General features: G+C 48.8%; 1 protein-coding gene across 13 annotated transcripts in view; it reads right to left on the reverse strand.

Moving 5' to 3' along the window:
* The window catches only part of EHMT1 (euchromatic histone lysine methyltransferase 1), a 138,831-nt gene that overhangs the window by 20,967 nt on the left and 97,954 nt on the right, over positions 1-19,910 (reverse strand). For all 13 annotated transcript variants that reach the window (XM_035112766.2, XM_035112753.2, XM_035112752.2 and 10 more), the window contains 9 exons: positions 19,449-19,592; positions 17,259-17,485; positions 14,875-15,042; positions 12,954-13,036; positions 11,262-11,368; positions 10,212-10,334; positions 6,029-6,130; positions 5,233-5,337; positions 2,969-3,123 (listed from right to left, as the gene is read on the reverse strand). In XM_035112766.2, the coding sequence (XP_034968657.1) occupies positions 2,969-3,123; positions 5,233-5,337; positions 6,029-6,130; positions 10,212-10,334; positions 11,262-11,368; positions 12,954-13,036; positions 14,875-15,042; positions 17,259-17,485; positions 19,449-19,592 (1,214 nt within the window). The remainder of the gene's footprint in view (positions 1-2,968; positions 3,124-5,232; positions 5,338-6,028; positions 6,131-10,211; positions 10,335-11,261; positions 11,369-12,953; positions 13,037-14,874; positions 15,043-17,258; positions 17,486-19,448; positions 19,593-19,910) is intronic.

A 19,910-nucleotide genomic window follows, 5' to 3' on the forward strand; every position in this document is an offset into this window, starting at 1 on the left:
CAGTGGTTAGAGCAGTTACTTACCGTGCTTCGGGCCAGTGCCCGAAGCGCCGATCGTGCAGCAGGCTGGAGGGTGTGGGAGCACGTGCCCATACGTGTGTGCACACGCTATTTCTGGCGCACTTCCGGGTCGAAGGACAGGAAATAGCTTGTGCGTATGCACACAGGCCTCCTCCAACCCGAAAGTGTGCTGGAAATGACGCTTGCGCATGTGCGCAAGCTATTTCCAACCGGTACTCCTTTGACCCGGCAGTGGGCAGCCGCACCGCACCGGTAAGAGCGGGCAGCGGCAGTGGGCAGCAGATAAATGAGGCTTTTGGGCCGTAGTCTGGGGACCCTGTGTTAAGAGCATCTACTTTGCACACAGAAAGTCCCAGTTTCTATCTTTGGCCTCTCCAGGTAGGGCTGGGGTGGTCTCCCTGTCTGAAATCCTGGAGAGCTGTCAGCTTAGTTAATGCCAAGCTAGATGGAGCAATGGTCTGACTCAGTATAAGGCAGTTTAAAATGGAATGACGCAGAGACCGTTCCAGTAGTTAGACAGAGAGGCCTGGAGTGAGGTCCCTCTACTCTGAATAAGTCAGAAAGAATCACCACTGAATTCAATGGAGCATATACCCAGATAACTCTTCAGAGAATTGTGCAGATTTGCTGTATATTATACACAATGCAGACTATCAATGTATCTAATGGATCGATACAGCTGCCTGCCTAACTCTCCTTGGATGGCTAGAGGAGCCGTCATCAAGAGGCACTGGACTTCAAAACAAACAGCACCTTTCCCCAACCTGGTGCTCTCTAAGTGCTGCTCGACTGCAGCTCCCATCAGCACCAGTAGCCAGGAATTATGGGAGAGGGGTTGCATTCCAACATCTGGAAGACACCAGATTGGGGGAGGCTGCACTAAGCCCTTGAACCTGGGGGACCTTCTTCTGCATCCCAAGCATGTGTTCCACCACTGTGCTCCAGCCATTCCCCTTCACATAGCTGAGATGGACCTGTCTAAGAGGAAGCCCTTTCCATGTTATAGGTGGCCAACTGCTCTATGACAGGGGAAGCTCTCTGAATGTTATGGCTATGGCAGAGGTTTTCAACCCTTTTGAGTCCATGGCTCCCTTGACCAACTACATTCTTTCTGTTGCCCCCCTGTGAAGAAACACACTCAAGCCTCAGGAGCCCAGTTATGTTGCCCCTTGCCTTCAGAGCTGGTGGCCTCCTGCCCCCTTTTTGGACACCCTCCCTTGTGGAGGGTTCCTTCAGCTTTGCCTCTTCTCCTCTCCCCTCCTTGGGAGTACTTGCAGCAGTGGTGGTGGTTGCTGCCACTACACCAGCTGCTCCTGGTCTCTAAGGCACACCCCCTTCCCAAAGAGAGGCACTTCCTCACGCCACCTCACAGGGACCTGGGCAGTGGGTGCCCCCGGCCAAAGGCAGCTAAACTTACTCATCTTGGGAGGCAGCAATGGCATCATTCACTTGGGGAGCTTGTAGCCACTGCAATGAACAGCCGTGTGAGCTTCTGGGAGGCAGAGACACAAGGGGGCATCAGAAGAGGGAGGGATGGAGGTCAGTGCTGCCTGCAGCACACCTGGCTATCCTTCAAGGCACACCCGGGTGCTGAGGAGCACTGGTTGACAACCATTGTTCTATGGTTAGGGAGGATGACAGTTGTAGTCCAACAGCATCTGGGGGCAGAGGGAGCACAGGCTCCCCATCCCTAAAGAGCCAGATAGTCTGACCTGATACATGAGCAATAACGCTGGCAACTGGAGGTTTGCCTGCTTGAAAAAACACTTAGGGGGCACACTAAGGCTGCTTTGCCCTCCAGTGGCAGAAATCACAGCACCGTTGGTTGTAACTGTTTGCAGGACGGCAGTCAAATGTACTGCACTGATGCCAGAGGGTTTTTTTTTTTTTTTACAAAAGCAAATAGCAAAGCACTGCTCTCTTCCTGACATTTAACATTTTTAAGAACGCAAGAAGAGCCCTGCCAGATCAGTCCAGGGGTCCCTCTGGCCCTGCATCTTGGTCTCATAGTGGCCAAACAGATGCCTCAGTGGGAAGCCTGCAAGCAGGACCCGGGTGCAACAGCAACCTCCCCGCTTGTGATTCCCAGCAACTGGTATTCACGGGCATGCTGCCTCTTGACAGTGAAAGCAGTATATATTACATAAATACCCTCGTTTCATGCTCAGATTCAAGTAGCTTGCCTGAGGCCACCCACTTGGCCTTTGAATGCACAATTCTCAGACTGAGATCTAATGTTTGAATGTCTGCCCTATGTGCAATCGTTTAATAAATAATACTGACAACAAGCCCAAGTCCTGGGCGCAACAGTGGTTTCTCAACTTGCAATTCTCGGGTGCACTGCCTCTGACGGTGGAGGGAGAACCATAGCTGCCAAGTTTTTCCTTTTCCCGTGAGGAAGCCTATTCAGCATAAGGGAAAATCCCTTTAAAAAAGGGATAACTTGGCAGCTATGGGGAGAACGTAGCCACTGCGGCTAGCAGCCACTGACATGCCTCTCCTCTATGGATTTGTCTAACCCTCTCTTTCAAAGCCATCACTGGTGGTCATCACTACCTACTGGGGAAGCGAATCCCAGTTATGTGCTGTGTCATTCCCCCAACCCCTTTTAAAGCAACAACAAGCAAGAAATTAAAAGGAGTTTTGGTTTGGCTGTGAAAGAAAGAGAGAAGTACTGTAGGTGTGGCACGATAAAAGCTGTTCCTTCAATGCTCAGCTTTTCCAGTGTTGTGAGACTAAGAAAAACTTTTTCGTGTATAAAATTATGCATTTGGGGAAAGCTTTTATACACCTCTATCATGTTCAGCAGAGGCCGAGTGGAAGAGATGGAAAGGCACCACAAGCACGCACCGTTCCCCTTGCCCGTCCATCCCGGGAGCCTCCCCCCCGCCCACGAGGAGGGCAACGAAGGGAGAGGGGGGGACTCCTGGGGGATGGGGCGTACTTACACTACACACTCGTAGCGGTTCTCTCGGGCCGCGATGTGCAGTGGGGAATCTCCGTGGATATTCACTGCGTGCAGGTCACACTTAGCAGCCAGCAAAATCTCAGCAATGTCGACGCACCCCGAAAAAGCAGCCCAGTGTAAACAAATGTTTTCCTCCTGGAAATTTGGCGGGGGGGGGGGGAGGACAGAAAGTTTAGTGTGCTCATCCTTGGCACCGGGGCGGGGAGGGGGGACACTACCCTGTCCTTAAGCTCTTGTTGCCTGCAGTACGTGGGCTGCCTTTTCTAGGCTGCTCAAGCTGTGCTTTCAGGCATGTGAGGCAGGGAGCTCCCAGCAACAGCCGCCTCCGAGTTCACCGAGGATGGTGGGGGAGGGGGGAGCTTGAAGCGAGGGCTGCCCTCCTTGCCTTATAAGGACAGATGAGTCATTTGTCTGCAGGTCGCAGCATGATCTGGACGAATCCATGGGGAGACGCTGCCACAGACACGAAGGTATTAGCAGAGGAACTGTGTGACCCAGACATGTAGGGCACCAGCGGAAGTCTTGAAAAGACAAGTCCCCCTAGGGGGGGCCAGCAGCTGGCAAATTTGAAGGGGGGGGGGAGGCAGCAGTGCCTCCACCGTCTTCATTCAGAGGTTGCCTCTGGGCAACCCATGATTGCTCCTGGCTGCAGAGTTCCCCTCCAGACCTGGAAAGATTTGAATACTGATTGGCCTGGTGCAGAAAAGAGGTTTTTTAAAAATCATTTGAGCCTGTGGATTTTTCTACTGTTGCTCGACTCTGGAGAGCAGCCTGGAACCCCTCCAGGGCTATTATTAAGGGACCTACTAGGGCAAATCTTTCACAGGGTGGGGGTGGAGGAACAGAAACAAGACCAAATCTCCTCTTCCCTATCACGCCATAGGCCAAAGCTGTTAGCAGCTGCCCTGGAGCGAGAGGGTGTTTCCCTTGAGGGCTCTGCTCCCCCATCTCAATGAGCCTCAGCAAATGAGCCTCATCCTGCAGATGTGTGCAATGGCAACAGAAATGGTTGTGTCTGCTCTGCCAGCCTGGTGCTCAAGGCGTAACCTTGTTGATACTGAATGCAAGCTTTCCAGACAAATGCTCTTGTGGACATGGGAGAAGTAGGACCTTGGCGCTGACCAGGGGCCCCAACGCACCTGTGTGCCACCTTACTACCTGTCTGTTTGGCATTAGTCTAAAGAGAGACCTATGCACAGACAAATGCATATGTATAGGCCATGGGTGAGGAACCAGAAGTCCAGGGGCCTTGCTGGACTCTGATCATGCCTCTTCCTTGTCTGCATGGAAGACAGAGAAGGGGAGTTATGTGGAATCTAGCCTCTTGTGCAAAGGGGGAATGTGCATTTGTTCCTCCACCTACTTTTGCATCTGGCCCCACTCACCACTTGTATATATACTTCCAGGAATGCTGCCCAGAAGGATGTGGACCTCTGGCCGAGATAATAATAATAATAAAAAATCCCACCCTTCAATCAGAGCCAAATGCCAACCCACTCACTGTTCCACCTGAAAGATTTGTGCAAACCTATAGCCCTTGATGGGGAGTAAGCCTCGCCAAAAATGGCAAAAGTTCCTCCTGAATAAACAGGCTCTGAGTTGCTCTTGTTATCCTTCCCGAATGCCCAACACTGCTCTTGAGCTGAAAAACGTTCCCCTCTTCCCTGTACCACAATCCCTGGGCCAATCCTGGTTCTCAATACAAGGAAGAGTGTTAATTGGGAAGGGTCCCCCCCCCAAATGTGGCCAGCCTATAACTCCCAGCAGCCAGATTGACCAGCGGCCAGTGGTGAAAAGAACTATAGTCCAGCAACACCTGGAGCAGTATTCTTGAATTCTGGGTCCCCAGGTGTTGCACTGCAACTCCCATAATCCCTCCTCATTAGCTAAAGTGGGTGGAGATTGAGGGAATGGTAAACACAACAACATCTGGGGACCCAACCCAAAGTTGAAGAACACTGACCTAGAGGATCACAATTTCCCACCCTGGCTCTAAGGAGCAGCATTCTAAACTGCATGCAAGGTATGGAGAATGTCTCTATTTAGAAAATGCATTTCCTCTTGAGGGCGGCGGCGGCGGGGGGGGGGGGCTCTTAAAGTGTATGGATGGGGAACCTGGTGCCCTCCAAATGTTGCTAGACTCCAACCCCCACCATCCCCAGCAACGATGGAAACTGCAGTCTGATCAGGCCTGACAATTTAAACTGCTACCAAATACTAAGCAGAGCAGAGCCCAAGACTTACATTGTCCCGGATGTTGATGTCTGACCCTTTGGCCAGCAGCAGCTTCACCAGCTCAACGTGTTTGTACTCAGTAGCCCATATCATTGGTGTCCAGCCTCCATCATCCTGGGAATGTAGGAAGAACCCAGCACGATCAGACCCCAAGCTCCATCTGGTGGCAGCCCAGGTGTGGGGAACCTCAGGCCTGCAAACTTCAGGCTGTTGCACTAATCACTCGAAACAAGTGCGCTCCCGTACTGCATTAAGACAGTCCAGGAGTGGAGAACGTTGGCTATGCAGAACATCTCCAGGTTATATTACTACTAATGGGCTGCAGTCCGCAGGTATGTTGCACTTCCGCCAGCAGCAGAATGTGGTATTACCATACCTATCTTGTGCAGCTCCAGACCCCAGAGCAGGGAAGGGGAACCTCAGGCCCTGCCCCTTGGGACTCTCCCCCAGGCTACACCCTTCACCAGCCCTGCCTTGCATCGAGTGTTTTAGCCTGTCATTGAATTCTAACAGTGCCTCTTGCTCACCTGGTTGGGAGGACAGAGAGGTTGTTTGTGTAGAAACTAGTCCACTGGGCTAAGGTGAAACTGACATTAGTAGCTCCACTCACTTTTGCCTCTGCCCACCAGTGGCACATGGCCCTTGGAAGGTTGCCCAGAAGGGAGTGTGGCCCTAAAGTTGAAAGGGTCCCCTATCCCAGTATATGGGAGTCTAAGGAGGGGGCATTTTTCTGAGTGTGCAAATGTCTGCCACACATGGCTCATTGTCCTGATGTTTTGGAAGGACTGCATGGGCAGCAACTTACCTGGCAGTTGACATCCACCTGCTCGTTGCACAGGAGGTACTGCACCACATCGTAATGGCCCTTCTTGGCTGCCAGGTGCAAACAGGTGGAACCTTCCACATCCTGAAGAAGAACACACAAAAGCAGGAATATGTATCACTTCAAGTCACTGGTATGTTTTCAGTGTGGATTTCTGGAAGAAAGCACGCTGGAGGCCAGAGCCTAAATACTATGACCCATCAAGCTGAACGCAGACCCTCAACCCAATACGTCTGCAGTAGCAACTGAAGAGGATGCCCTGTACTAAGTCAAGCCACTGGTCCATCTAGTTCTGTATTGTCTACACTGACTAGCAGAAGCTCTCTAGGATTTCAGGCAGGGAACAGCCCCAGACCTATGTGGAGATGCCAGCGATTGAATCTGAGACCTTCTGGATGCAAAGCAGAGCCGCTTCCTAAAGAGAACATAGGAAGCTGCTGGTGCATCAAGCTCAGTATTGTCAACACTGACTGGCAGCAGCCCTCCAGGATTTCAGACTCCGATTTCTCTACTGATGCCAGGGATTGAAACCTTCTTGCAATCAGGGGCAAAACTTAATTTTTTGCAAATTTATTCAGGGAGGGGTATTAAAAATATGTTTTGGGGTGTGAGGAATTTTAATCTTTTATTTTGGTGATTGGACAACATTTAGCTTGGCAAGTCTATGTTTGATGAAGGAACACACATTGCATTCAGAAAACCACAGAATTTTAAGCTTATCTTCTGAGAATATCAGGTATTGCTTAATAATAATAATAATAATAATAATAAGAAGTAGAACAATAACAACTGGCAATCATTTTAAATGATTTCTATACAATTTTACACACGTTTCACTTACCAAGCAAAACTAAACTATATTAATTTAACTGAAATACATTTTTAACTCCTGGGTCATGTTACAACCTTTTAGCATCCTTCATTTGGGGAATTTGAAAGCTTAAAAATTTGACGCGCCCTATTCCTGAATGCAAAACAGATGCTCCACCACTGGTCATACTTCATTTTTTGTCAGAGAAAATATAGATACTTGTTGGGCTGGAAACAGCAAGGAGTTGGGGCTGTTGACTGTAATGCCTTGATAATCCCTTTGCTAAAGAAGTATAGTGGGACATCCTGCAGGAAAGGAGAAGAAACACAGGCAACAGAATGAGCAGGTAGAAAGCTAAGATGGCAAGAAGTGCTACTGTGCATCAGTGTTTCAGTTTCTTTTCCTTTTTTTCTACTACAAAAGTAGTACAGTATATCAAGGAGAAATGTTCCAGGCCAGTCTCCCCTCGCTGCACTGGTTTTCAAGGAGAAAGGTTCCAGGCCAGTCTCCCCTCGCTGCACTGGTTTTCAAGGAGAAAGGTTCCAGGCCAGTCTCCCCTCGCTGCACTGGTTTTCAAGGAGAAAGGTTCCAGGCCAGTCTCCCCTCGTTGCACTGGTTTTCAAGGAGAAAGGTTCCAGGCCAGTCTCCCCTCGCTGCACTGGTTTTCAAGGAGAAAGGTTCCAGGCCAGTCTCCCCTCGTTGCACTGGTTTTCAAGGAGAAAGGTTCCAGGCCAGTCTCCCCTCGCTGCACTGGTTTTCAAGGAGAAAGGTTCCAGGCCAGTCTCCCCTCGCTGCACTGGTTTAAGGGTAGGGTCGTGAAGGCTATTTAAGCAGAGGCTGGATGGTCATCTGTTGGGAATGCTGTAAATGCATCTCGCGTTGAGAAGAGGGTTGGAGTAGAGGACCAAATCTACGAGCCTAAGATCACACGTCTAAAAATGTGATTTCCCCCACGTCTTAGCCTGAAGTGACATGAGACTATTCTATCACCTCAGTAGCACAGCCCCTCATGCCCACCTCATTCTGGCAGCCATGCACACAGCACTGGTCCGCTGATTGCCAGGGAACTTAAGCCCTATCCCTCAGAGGCTCACCTCCACCTGCAGGGCATGGCATACTGCCCCTGTCTGAAATCTATTATCTCTGGCTGTCCTACTACTCCTGCTCATTAGCAATTAAAGTCAAATGGGCTGCTTTTTTGCAGGGTGTGTGTGGGTGTGTGTGTGGGTGTGGGTGTGATGATTACCCTAATAGGCTACAGGGATTATACATGAATAAACCAGTCTAGATTCAGGTTTTGTTATATAGCAGGGGTGGGAAGATTTGCCAGCCAGATGGCCATGCTCCTCTCTAGGCAACTTTCTAGGGGCCACATGCAAGAGGTGGGCAGGACCAGAAGTAAAAGGGTAACTGATGTTGATTTCCCCACACTTTCCTTGTTATCCTCCATTGAGGTGAGCAATATAGCCTGGTGTCTGTGAGAGGCCCTCCCCTGCAGAGCACATTAATTGGTTGGGTATATAAGGGCCAAGAGCAGCACCTTGAATTCAGCCTGGTGGCTAATTGGCAGCCAGTGCTCCCAAACCACAGCTTCCACCAGTCACAACTAGCATGACCAATGGTCAGGGTTAATGGGCTCGTAGTTTAGTAATGGGTCACGAAGAGTCGGACACGACTAAACGACTAAACAACAACAACAAGTTTAGTAATGGCTAGATGTTTCTCACTCAGGGGAAGAGGGTGTTAAGAATAGAAGATATTCAGGGGAGGTCCTGTTAGCAGGTCTGCCGCCCTGTGAAGTTTGTGGGGCAACATTGCATGCGGGACGTTTTCTTTAGTGGCCCCTATGGTGCAGAATGCCCTCCCATCCGAGGTGTGTCTGGCCACATTGCTGCCCATTTTCATGTCCTGCCAAGGTAGACCTTTCTGCTCAGGCTGAGGCAGTGGAGGGCGAGAGATCAGGCTATCCTCCAGTAGCTAATTGACAGCCAGTGCAATTCTTGCAACAGCAGCGTAACATGGTGGAATGTGCTCAGTCCTTAGCATTTACCATGGCCCCAGGTGCATCCCACACAGTAAATCACAAAATCTTGAGGCTGGAGGGAATGGCTAGATGATCCGCATGTGAGCACAAACTGCCCTGTTGTCATCCAAGCTGCAGCTTGCCACAAGCAAAAAGGAAGAAACAGCAAGACGGGAAATGAGGGGGGTCCTTGCTCTGGGACCTCTAGGTTAGATTACTGCAATGCGTTATACATGGGGCTGCCTCTGATGATGGTTTGGAAACTTCAGCTGGCTGGGTTACTCACAAGGGCAAGATGGTTTCAGCATATAAGGCCCACCCTGGCCCAACTGCACTGGCTGCCAATTAATTTCTGGGCCCAATTCAGGTGCTGGTTTAGACCTATAAAGCCTGAAATGGCTCAGGACTGCAAAACCACAAGGGAAAACTCTCCCCAAATGAACTGATTCAGACCCTTCTTAGTATGCTCCTTCTATGCAAGGACTGAAGGGTAACAACATGAGGATGGACCTTTTCTGTGGTGGTTTCCCATCTGTGGAACGTTCTCCCCTGGAAGGCTTGCCTGACACCTTCTTTACATATCTTTAGGCACCAGGCAAAAACATTCCTCCTCTCCCTGGCCTTTGGCTAATTAAACGACCTATGGCCTTTTAAACCTTGTGGGGGTTTACTTTGCTATTATGTTATTTATTTTTGTGTTTTTACACCGCAAACCACCCTGTGGTCCTTAGATGAAGGGCGGTATAGAAAGTTAATCAATCAGCCAATACAGAGCCCTGGAACTGCTTTAAAATTCTCTGCCCTAGGACATTAAAAAAGAAAGAAAGATTGCAAACAACCTGCAATCTTGCGACAAATAGCTCATTGCAAATGAGGGCAGAACGCCAAACCATGTCCTGGTTTGCACGTCACACTAAGCCGATTAGTGTCTCAGCACAAACACACAAGTGTGTGGACTCTCAGAAAGGAGATAGCATCTACTTTGCTCTTCCCAGTCACTCTGCTGACAAAAGATAAGGTTCAGTTTAGCATGTCATCCGAGCCAAGGATTGTGCTTTAGCTCTTCCAGACAGACCACAAGCTGCAAAGCATATGACAAACCTTGGTTATGGGTCGTGGTTAGTCTGGAGAAATCTAAACCATGAACCCAGGTTTTGATGACATAGCAAAGCCACTGCTTAGCTCAGCAGCAAAACAACCAGAGCAGCAAAGTGTCCGCTCTCTCCTATCAGAGCCTGCATTGCCTGTGCATTTGCACTGGGTCATAATTTGACATGCCAATGAGACCATTGCCACCTTAGGTATAAAAAAAATCCAGAAGCCACCAGTACCTTGGGATCCACTAATGCTCCAGCCTTGATGAGGTATTTCACAGTCTCCAGATGGTTATTCTCCGCTGCTTCCATAAGGGGGGTCCTCTGGTCCTGAGAGCAGGTGTCTATATTAGCGCCGGCCTGTGCCAAGACAGATACACAACAGTTACTGCATAAAGTCACACAGCTGGGCTCATGGCCAACTCATGACTTATCCTGTGTCACTAAGAAATATGCAGCTTCCTGTTCCCTTGAGCCTATGGCTTGGGACACTGCGACCCGAAAGCAGAGAAGTTCATCAACGCAAAATGGAGTAAGTCACATTGTCATTCATCTAGTGCACTGGGGAGTATGCAGGGATGGCTAACCTGTGGCCTTCCGTATTTGCTATTTGTGGGATTCTCTGCCTGGGGAGACTCGCCTGGAGCCTTTGTTACCTATTATCAGGCACCAGGCAAAAACATTCCTCGTTACCTTTGGCTGATTAAGCAATCTTTGACTTTTTATACGTGTCAGGGAGTGGGTGCTCCCTGTTGTTATGTTATGCTTGTTGTTATGTTATGCTTTTTTGTGTTTATATACTGTAAACTGCACTATAATATTTGGATGAAGGGTGTTGTATAAAACAAGCAAACAAATGAACAAACACACACAGCTTTATGGCCGGATGAGGATTCGAACCTGGGTGTCTCAGGTCCTAGTGTGGCACTCTAACCTACACCACACAGGCTGAAAGGTTAATTAATTTTCTCTTTACAAGGGCAGCCAAAACACCCTGTGAAAACCTCAGAGGGGTCCTTAACATCCTATCAATTCACACTTAACTAGAGTCCCAGATCAACATGACTCATCCCTAGCAGGATTTCACAATACGTTCGTTCTAAACTAGAACAGGCTCGTCATCTGTTTAAGTTGAAGACCAGAAAACCTGAAAGCACTGGTTGATTGAACAGGAACAGGGCTTCTATGGTGGGAGTTGGCAGAGGGATGCACTGGCCAGAGCAGTGACAAGGAAACACACCCACCCTCTTGACACCTCCCCCCCAAATAAAAAAACCTGGGATAAACCTGGATCAGCATGTGGCAGACATCAATGTGTCCTGATTCTGCTGCTGCATGGAGAGGAGTTCTCTTGTTCTGGTGTTCCATCTTGAAGTTCGGATCGATCCCATCCACTAAAAAACAAACACAGGCCCACAAGGTAAATTCAAGGGGAACAAAGCCATAGGAGGGCTGTTTCTGATGGGGCACCTGGAGCAAGATTGTATTCGATTCCTTGATAATCTTGGCTATCTGGAGGGGATTATCAGGAAGCCCCCAGAGGCAAACAGAATTGCCCCATCACACAGCTGGGATACCAAATAGTCTCATGACCTACAGGAGACGGTCCTGATGACAGCAAAGACTTTTTCTCGCTCAGGATTCTGCCATGGATGTGAGGCAGCCTCCCAATAAAGGAACAGATCACACCTGGGATCATCACACTTTAGCTTAATAAGCAGAGATATGAATGACTCTTTCCGAGCACAGTTCAAAGTGTTGGTGCTGACCTTTAAAGCCCTAAATGGCCTCGGTCCAGTATACCTGAAGGAGCGTCTCCACCTCCATCGTTCTGCCCGGACGCTGAGGTCCAGCACCGAGGGCCTTCTGGCAGTTCCCTCATTGCGAGAAGCCAAGTTGCAGGGAACTAGACAGAGGGCCTTCTCAGTAGAGGCACCCACCCTGTGGAATGCCCTCCCATCAGAGGTCAGAGAGAACGACACCAGACTTTTAGAAGACACCTGAAGGCAGCCCTGTTTAGGGAGGCTTTTAATGTTTAATAGATCACTGTGTTCTATTTTTCTGTTGGAAGCCGCCCATAGTGGCTGGGGAAACCCAGCCAGATGGGCGGGGTATAAATAAATTATTATTATTATTATTATTATTATTATTATTATTATTATTGCCACACACGCAAGTAAATCAACCAATCAACCTGGAAGCCTTCTGCTGGCTTTATTTCATTTACATTTCTAGCCCACCTGTCCTCCAAGGAGCTCAAGGTGGCACAAAAACTTCTCCCCCTCCAAGTTTTATCCCCATAAGAACCCTGGGAAGTAGGTTAGGCAACTGGTCCAATAAATTTCATGGCTGAATGGGGTGGTGAACCCTCATCTCCCAAGTACCAAGCCCAACACTCTAACCACTACACCACTATGATTTCTATGGTTTGCCTATGCTGTCCAAATTTGATAAGCTATGGTTTACAAGAAGACTAACCTGTAGCTTGTAGCTGGCTAAACATCCTGGCTTCTTCCAACACTGTTAACTGTAGGCTTCCCAATTCAGGTGAAATGCAAACAAGCGACGGCTTTGAAAGGTTTCAGTTCAGCCTTTTCGCTGCTGGAGCATCTACAGAGTTTGGGGTTCCCCAGAGCACAACCAGAACACCGGCCTGGCTTACCTGAACCCCACTTTTATTCTACACCCTGGTTGAGCCTTGCTCCACCACAAGGCAGGACAATATATCCGCTTATTTAGCACTGATATAATTGCCCTGACATAACTGAATACGTGGGGAGGGGGGTACAATTGAGGTTTCTTTCTATGAGCCTTCTGGTGAAGTCTTGGCGCAAATACTCTCTTCTAAAGTGCAGTCCCTTCCTCCTCCAAGGCTGTAGCATCAATCAAGACTACATTCTCAGCAGAAGCAGAACTCCCCCCTGCCATGTGATGGGAGTCATCCATCAGTTAAGAAAAACATTTGGGGGGGTCACTTACTCAGCATGAGAAGAACCTTTTGCAGCTCCCCTTGCCGTGCAGAGAAGTACAGCTGCTTTGAGTGAAACCGTAATTTCTTGGGTCTGTCAAAAGGAAATAGTTATTACTAGTATTAGTGAAGAGTTTTTAACATCTCCTCCCACCCCACCCCACAGCTTTTGCAAAATCATCACAACAACTCTATGAAGTAGGGATGGTGAGGAGACACTGAGTGGTCCCAAGTAACCCAGTGAGCTCAGTGGTGGCCGAGTCTAGGGCTTGCCGATCAGAAGGCCAGCGGTTCGAATCCCCATGACAGGGTGAGCTCCCGTTGCTCGGACCCAGCTCCTGCCAACCTAGCAGTTCGAAAGCACGACAAAGTGCAAGTAGATAAATAGGTACCGCTACAGTGGGGAGGCAAATAGTGTTTCCGTGTGCTGCTCTGGTTCACCAGAAGCGGCTTTGTCATGCTGGCCACATGACCCAGAAGCTGTACGCCGGCTCCCTCGGCCAATAACACGTGATGAGCGCCACAACCCCAGAGTCGGTCACGACTGGACCTAATGGTCAGGGGTCCCTTTACCTTTTATACCCATGTTATTGTCCACACCACACTGGCATGAATCCAAAGTATAGGACTGGTGTATTGCCCTACCGACAGATGACCACAGCCACCCAATTGGCTGAGGTCTACTTGCATGGTCAACTATTATTTTTTCCTGCTTCTTTTAACTATTTGTTCATTATGCTTATTAGCCTGCTTCTAAAAAGGCTGATCAGTTCCACACCCATGTAACATCAACAAATCAACCAAGGCTACTTCTGTTTGCTTATTTCTTGTTAAAAGAGAAAATAACTCTCTGTTAGTTGATATTTATTTAGCTAAGCTCAGTTACTGGGTTTCTTAATTGCCTGATAAATTGACAGAATTTGGTGACAAGAATTTAGGCAAGTATGGTCCTACATACAAAAGGCTGGTTATTATTATTTATTAACAACACTGATTTATTAACTATTCTCAAGGTTTACACACCACACACACACACAATTAAAAACAGTTAAAAGCACACACAAAAATACATTTAGAGATAAGACTAAAACACTAACGAGCAGGCTGGAAAAGCCTAGTGGAACAAAAATGTCTTCAATTCTTTCTAGTAAGTGCAGCTAGCAGGCACTTGTCGTATCTCAACAGGAATGCTTTGCCACAGAACCTTTACTCTCCCCCCCCCAACACACCTCTGGATACCATAGACTTTCTGGATACCAGTACGTTTCCGAGCACAATTCAAAGTGTTGGTGCTGACCTTTAAAGCCCTAAATGGCCTCGGTCCAGTACACCTGAAGGAGTGTCTCCACCTCCATCATTCTGCCTGGACACTGAGGTCCAGCGCCGAGGGCCTTCTGGCGGTTCCCTCGTTGCGAGAAGCCAGGTTGCAGGGAACTAGGCAGAGGGCCTTCTCGGTGGTGGCGCCTGCCGTGGAACACCCTCCCAACAGATGTCAAAGAGGAAAACAACTATCTGAAGGCAGCCTTGTTTAGGGAGGCTTTTAATGTTTAATAGATTACTGTGTTTTATTTTTCTGTTGGAAGCCGCCCAGAGTGGCTGGGGAAACCCAGCCAGATGGGTGGGGTATAAATAATAAATAAATAAATTATTATTATTATTATTATTATAGACTTACATTGAACGTAACCAAAAGACTTTATAATCTGAACAAAAAAAAGAGAGAGATTGCGCAATCTTTTGTATTTCTGTGAAAATCTTTAATAAAAAATATTTTTAAAAGAAAAGAACAGGAGAAGCCACACCAAAAGCCTTTCTCTGAGTTGCTGCCGAATGTGCCCTGGCTTCCAAGAGACTGACTGGGCCCACACCCAGGTAACATCCACAAAAACTACCAAGACAATTCCCATGGGCCCACAGCCAGCCGATTCTTACTTTTCGGAATCTAGGGCGATCAAAGCGCTTTCCAAGGTTTCTTTCCCTGGTCCCTGGGAGAGATAGGCTGGGGCAGGTTTGGGAAAGGCAGATGTCCTGGCCAAGTCAGACCCCTCAGCAGACGAAGTCTCAGACCGGACTTCTTCAGACAGCTGTGCTGCAGTCCCACTGTGACCAAAAAGAGAGAGGAAGGGTTAAGGGAGGGCCATAGATCAGGGGCAGAGGCATTTGCTTTGCATGATGTGGGTAGCCCACACGTTCCCACCTGACAGCTTCTATTGGTGGAACTGGCAGAACTACAGGTGCCGCATAATACCTCTTCCACATTTGAAAGCACTTGATTGCTTAGTATGGCAGCACTTACACTTTGGAACTCCCTGCCTGTTGAGATCAAACAGGTGCCTTCACCGTTCTCTTTCTGGCACCTGCTAAAAACATTCCTGCTTATACAAGAAGAGTTTGGATTTGGATTTGATATCCCGCTTTATCACTACCCGAAGGAGTCTCAAAGCGGCTAACATTCTCCTTTCCCTTCCTCAAGCCAACCCAGGTGGCTTAGAAAGCTCAGGTGATTTTATCTGTTTCAATACTTTAACCTTTGCATGTTTTAAAGCAGGGTTCTGAGTTTTCTGAGTTTTCTCTGGTTTTACTGTCTTGTCTTTTGAAAACCACTTTGAGATCTTTCAGAGTCAAGTGGTGTATAAATTTTATGAAATGAATGAATGAATGACTGAATGAATGCAGGAGGTCTTAGGGTCAATCGCTGGCAGCTCCACATGGGGCTGGGAAACACTCCCCTGTCCGAAAACCCTAGAGAGCCACTGCCAGTCAGCACACTGAGCTATGTGCAGCAATGGTTTCACTTAGAATAAGGCAGCTCCTTGTGTATTTTAAGGGAGCACTAAAGGCCACCTTCCTGAATTGTGTGGAATGGACTTTCTGATAAGAAGGTATCTGCAGAAGAATCTAACCTGAAGGCAGCAGGAATCAATTCAGTAAATATAAGGGGCAAGACAAGCACCTGCTTTGCATTCAGAAGGTCCCTCGCTCAATTCCTGGTTCCATCCCTAGAAACCAGGAAGGCTGCTGCCAGTCAGTGTGGGCAATCCTGAGCTGGATAGACCAGCGATGACTCAGTATAAGGCTGCTTTCTCTGTTAAATGCACACCTCACAAACCATTAACAACACTCTCACATTTTGCATCAAGCAAGGAAAAAGATGTAGGCTTTAAAGGCAAATAGTTTGCAAACACTCAGTAGCATCACTCTCTTTATTTTGCAACCGCTCTAGCGAATCCTTCTCTCCATTTACTGTGTGGTCCATCTCGTTTTAGCAGAAAGGCAGAGAACATGGACAGCACAACCCTCACTGGATTGCTTCCCTTCAGGCTGCAGGTGGGAAGAGCAGCTTACCTATATCCGTCCCTCAGAGTTAAAAAATAAAAACTCTCACAGCAGAAAGTTAACATGTGAGGCAGAAGCCTCTGCACATAGGTCTCCTCCCTGTGACTTGCCAAGCTTGAGTTTTTAATGTAGGGACAAAACATTCAAACATGCAACCCGCTTTCCTACAAGATGAAGTGGTGCATTCCAAGAGAGCCAAGTGCATAGTGCATCTTACTGGAGACTTCATGGCCGGAGAGAGGATGGCATTTGAGGTCACAGCTTTGCAAGTGGATTATGTGGACGGCTGCCAGCTGTTGCAACCTTAGCTGTGAGCAGCAAGGCAAAGCATACCAAACGGAGTAGTAGTTCACAAAGCAGACCTAGGGTGAGGAACCTTCTCCGCCCCAAAGGGCCACATTCCTACCTGGGCAACCTTCCAGGGGCCATGTGCCAGCGGCGCAAAATTGGTCTGAGCAAAAAGTCCACACCAGGCAGGCATCCCCAAACTTCAGCCCTCCAGATGTTTTGGACTACAATTCCCATCTTCCCCGACCACCGGTCCTGTTAGCTAGGGGTCATGGGAGTTGTAGGCCAAAACATCTGGAGGGCCGCAGTTTGGGGATGCCTGGTCCACACTGTTAGCTTCGCACAGTCAGCTTGCTTCTACACATCCTCACCACACACACACACACACACACACACACACACACACACACACACACACAAAACATTCCTCTCTGTCTTCCATTCAGACGGAGCTCAAGTACACATTCCAGCAAGGGAAGAAACACTCAAGGAGGGTGTACAGTAGGGCTGGTGAGCGTGTGTGTTGTGGAGCAGGTACCAGGGAACATTTTGCCCTAGACCTGAGTTCCCCTACCCCTCTCATTCTTGAAAGAGTGAAAATGAACAGAAAGGAACAACAATGCTGAGCATGGCTGGGGAGGTGAGCAGTGGGCCCCAACACGTGCTCCAGCACCGCCACCCTCTGGACTCGCCTTCCAGTTGTCGTGTCTGCCCTCCCCTCAGAAGTCCCAAGTTTCTTCAGCTCATAGCCCAGCAAAAGTGTGGAGGTTGTGTCCGCCTTTGCTATAGTCACTTCTTTGGCATTCGAGGCCTCTTCCCCACAGTGTGGGCAGTAGCTCGTGCCTTTGACCTGGGAGGCACAATCCCTGTGGAACCGGTGGGAGACGCTGCTTTCTGGCTGGCATTCCATGAAAGTGCCCTGGTTAAAGAAAAGAGACACAACGCAAAGAAGGAATGCCCGTGAGTTACACATCTCCAAGGGGTGCTTCGCCTTTGGCTGAGGTTTTTCAACCTCTACCTGCTGGAAAGTATCATCCTTTGTTTGCAGTTTTCACAGAAGACCTTAAGAAGAGCCTGCTGGATCAAACCAAAGGCTCACCTGGGTCCAAGCATCCTGTTCTCACAGTGGCCACCCAGATGCCCCAATGGGAAGCCTGCAAGCAAGACCCAAGCGCAACAGCACTCCCTACTTGGCCCTCCTAGCAACTGGCATCCAGAACCATAGTGCCTGCAATGGCGGAAGCAGAATGTAAGAAGGGCCCAGCTGGATCAGGCCAAAGACTCATCAAGTTCTGTTCCCACAGTGGCCAACAAGTCTACTTAGAAGAGTTATTCCCTTCTGAGAAAGGGAGCTGCCTCATAAGAGCAGGGATGGGGAATCTGGTGCCCTCCAAGTGTCTCTGGACTCCAACAGCCATGGGCCATAATCAGCTTGGCCAATAGTCAGGGAAGGTGGGAGCCAGAGTCTCTTAACAATACACAGAGGGACACAAGTTTCCTATCCCTGCAACAGAGTCAACTAGATGCCCTATTCATTGTCATGAAGTGGTCAGTGCCACAAATCAAAGCCTCTATCCTACACAAAAGTTTTGGCTTTCATCCAATGGCAAGTCCTACTCAGAGCTGATACACTGACATTTATTGGCGTGACTAACACAGGCTCATTATTTTCAATGAATCATTGGATGCCACCCTTTGATTTCAGTAGGGCAGGAAATGTCCTCCAGGCATTGCTGGACTCCAACGAACTCCAACCATCCCCAGCCAGCGTGGCCAATGATCAGGGATGGTGAGAGTTTTGTTGGCCCCCAGCTTCCTGCATCTCTTACGGCAGTGGTGAAAAATTCGCCCTGAGCCAGAAAGAAATATTGTGTGGGCTGTAGGATTGCCAGATTGAAAGCTAGAAAAGAGTCATGTGATACAATAGAGGCAGGGCTTCTAATCAAATCTCCCTGTGGGTGCAGGAAATCCGAAGATTTAGACCATCCCCAAACAGGTGGCTTCTTGTGCTCTGCTTGTAGTTCTTCAGTGAGCTGAGGGACAGCCCTCCATCACTCAAAGGTCAAGGATAGGTAAGGTCTAGACTTCCAGATGCTACTGGACTCCCAGCCAGCATGGTCAATGGTCAGGGATGGTGAGAACTGCAGTCCAGCAACAGGTTATCCAAACCTGCATTCGTGTGTGCCCCCCTCCTGCCACTCCAACCCCACCACCACATTAAAGAATGCTGTAACCTCAGAGTGGGAGGATCTCCTACAACTAGGGGAGGCTTTGAACCTGTGTTTTAAGAAAACGTGCTCATACAGAATACGAAACCCTGGAAAGTCACTGCCAGATCAGCAGCAGCATGTAGTAGCATCCAGATGTTGCTAAACTACAATTCCCATCAGTCCCAGTCAGCACAGGCAATGCTCAGTGACAATCGGAGTTGTAGTCCAACAGTATCTGTTAGACACCATAATGGCTATCCCTGCTGTAGGCAATACTGAGCTAGACTGACTTTTGGTTTGATTGAGTCCTACGTTCCTACAATAGAGTTTGCAAACCCATACCATAGAGAAGGGATGGGGAGCCTGTGACCCTCCACACACCATTAGACTTCAGCTCCCATCATGCCTGACCACTGGCCATGCTGGCTGGGGCTGGTGGAAGTGCTAGTCCAGCAGCACCTGGGGACCACAGGCTCCCCACAACTGCCACATAGCATTTTACCTTGCCTGCATTTCAATAATTCTTTTTGTCCTCTTCGAAGAATGCAACAAAAGTGGGGAGAGCAAAGTAGCAAGTGCCCTTTCCTACAAAGGCCGCTGTCATTCTTCTCCTGCCAGCCCAGCACAAACACCCCTGGCCCGCCCACCCTCTGGCCCAAAGGAGAAACTTACCGCAGTGCAAAAGAAGCCACAACCTGGGCAGCACTGATGCTTCACCATCCTCCCTCTGTGGTCCTCACAAAGTACCAAGAACTGGACTTTGTTAGAAGGGCGCATCAGGTCATATTTCAGCACGTGGTTTGTGCACCGGCTTAGCTGGAGGAGGAAAAGACATCATTCTTGGAGAGTGCATCAGAGAGAGAGAGAGAGAGAGAGACAGACAGACAGACAGACAGACAGACAGACAGACAAACTCCTCTTCTCTGCTATGCTGTGCTGTGCGTTGAGAGTTCACACACTGAACTGACTGAACTGAAAGCCCCCATTCACAGCAATTTCAAAGACATGCACACCAAGTAGCTTAATACTTAATATCAGCAAGAGAAACGTTCCACTTTACTCTCTTTGACACACGGCTGTACGGCGAGGACTAAACACACTTCCAGAATCACCAAAGGCAAGCCACGTGGGAGC

The sequence above is a fragment of the Zootoca vivipara genome, chromosome Z, assembly GCF_963506605.1.
Source record: "Zootoca vivipara chromosome Z, rZooViv1.1, whole genome shotgun sequence".
Classification (NCBI taxonomy): Eukaryota; Metazoa; Chordata; class Lepidosauria; order Squamata; family Lacertidae; genus Zootoca; species Zootoca vivipara.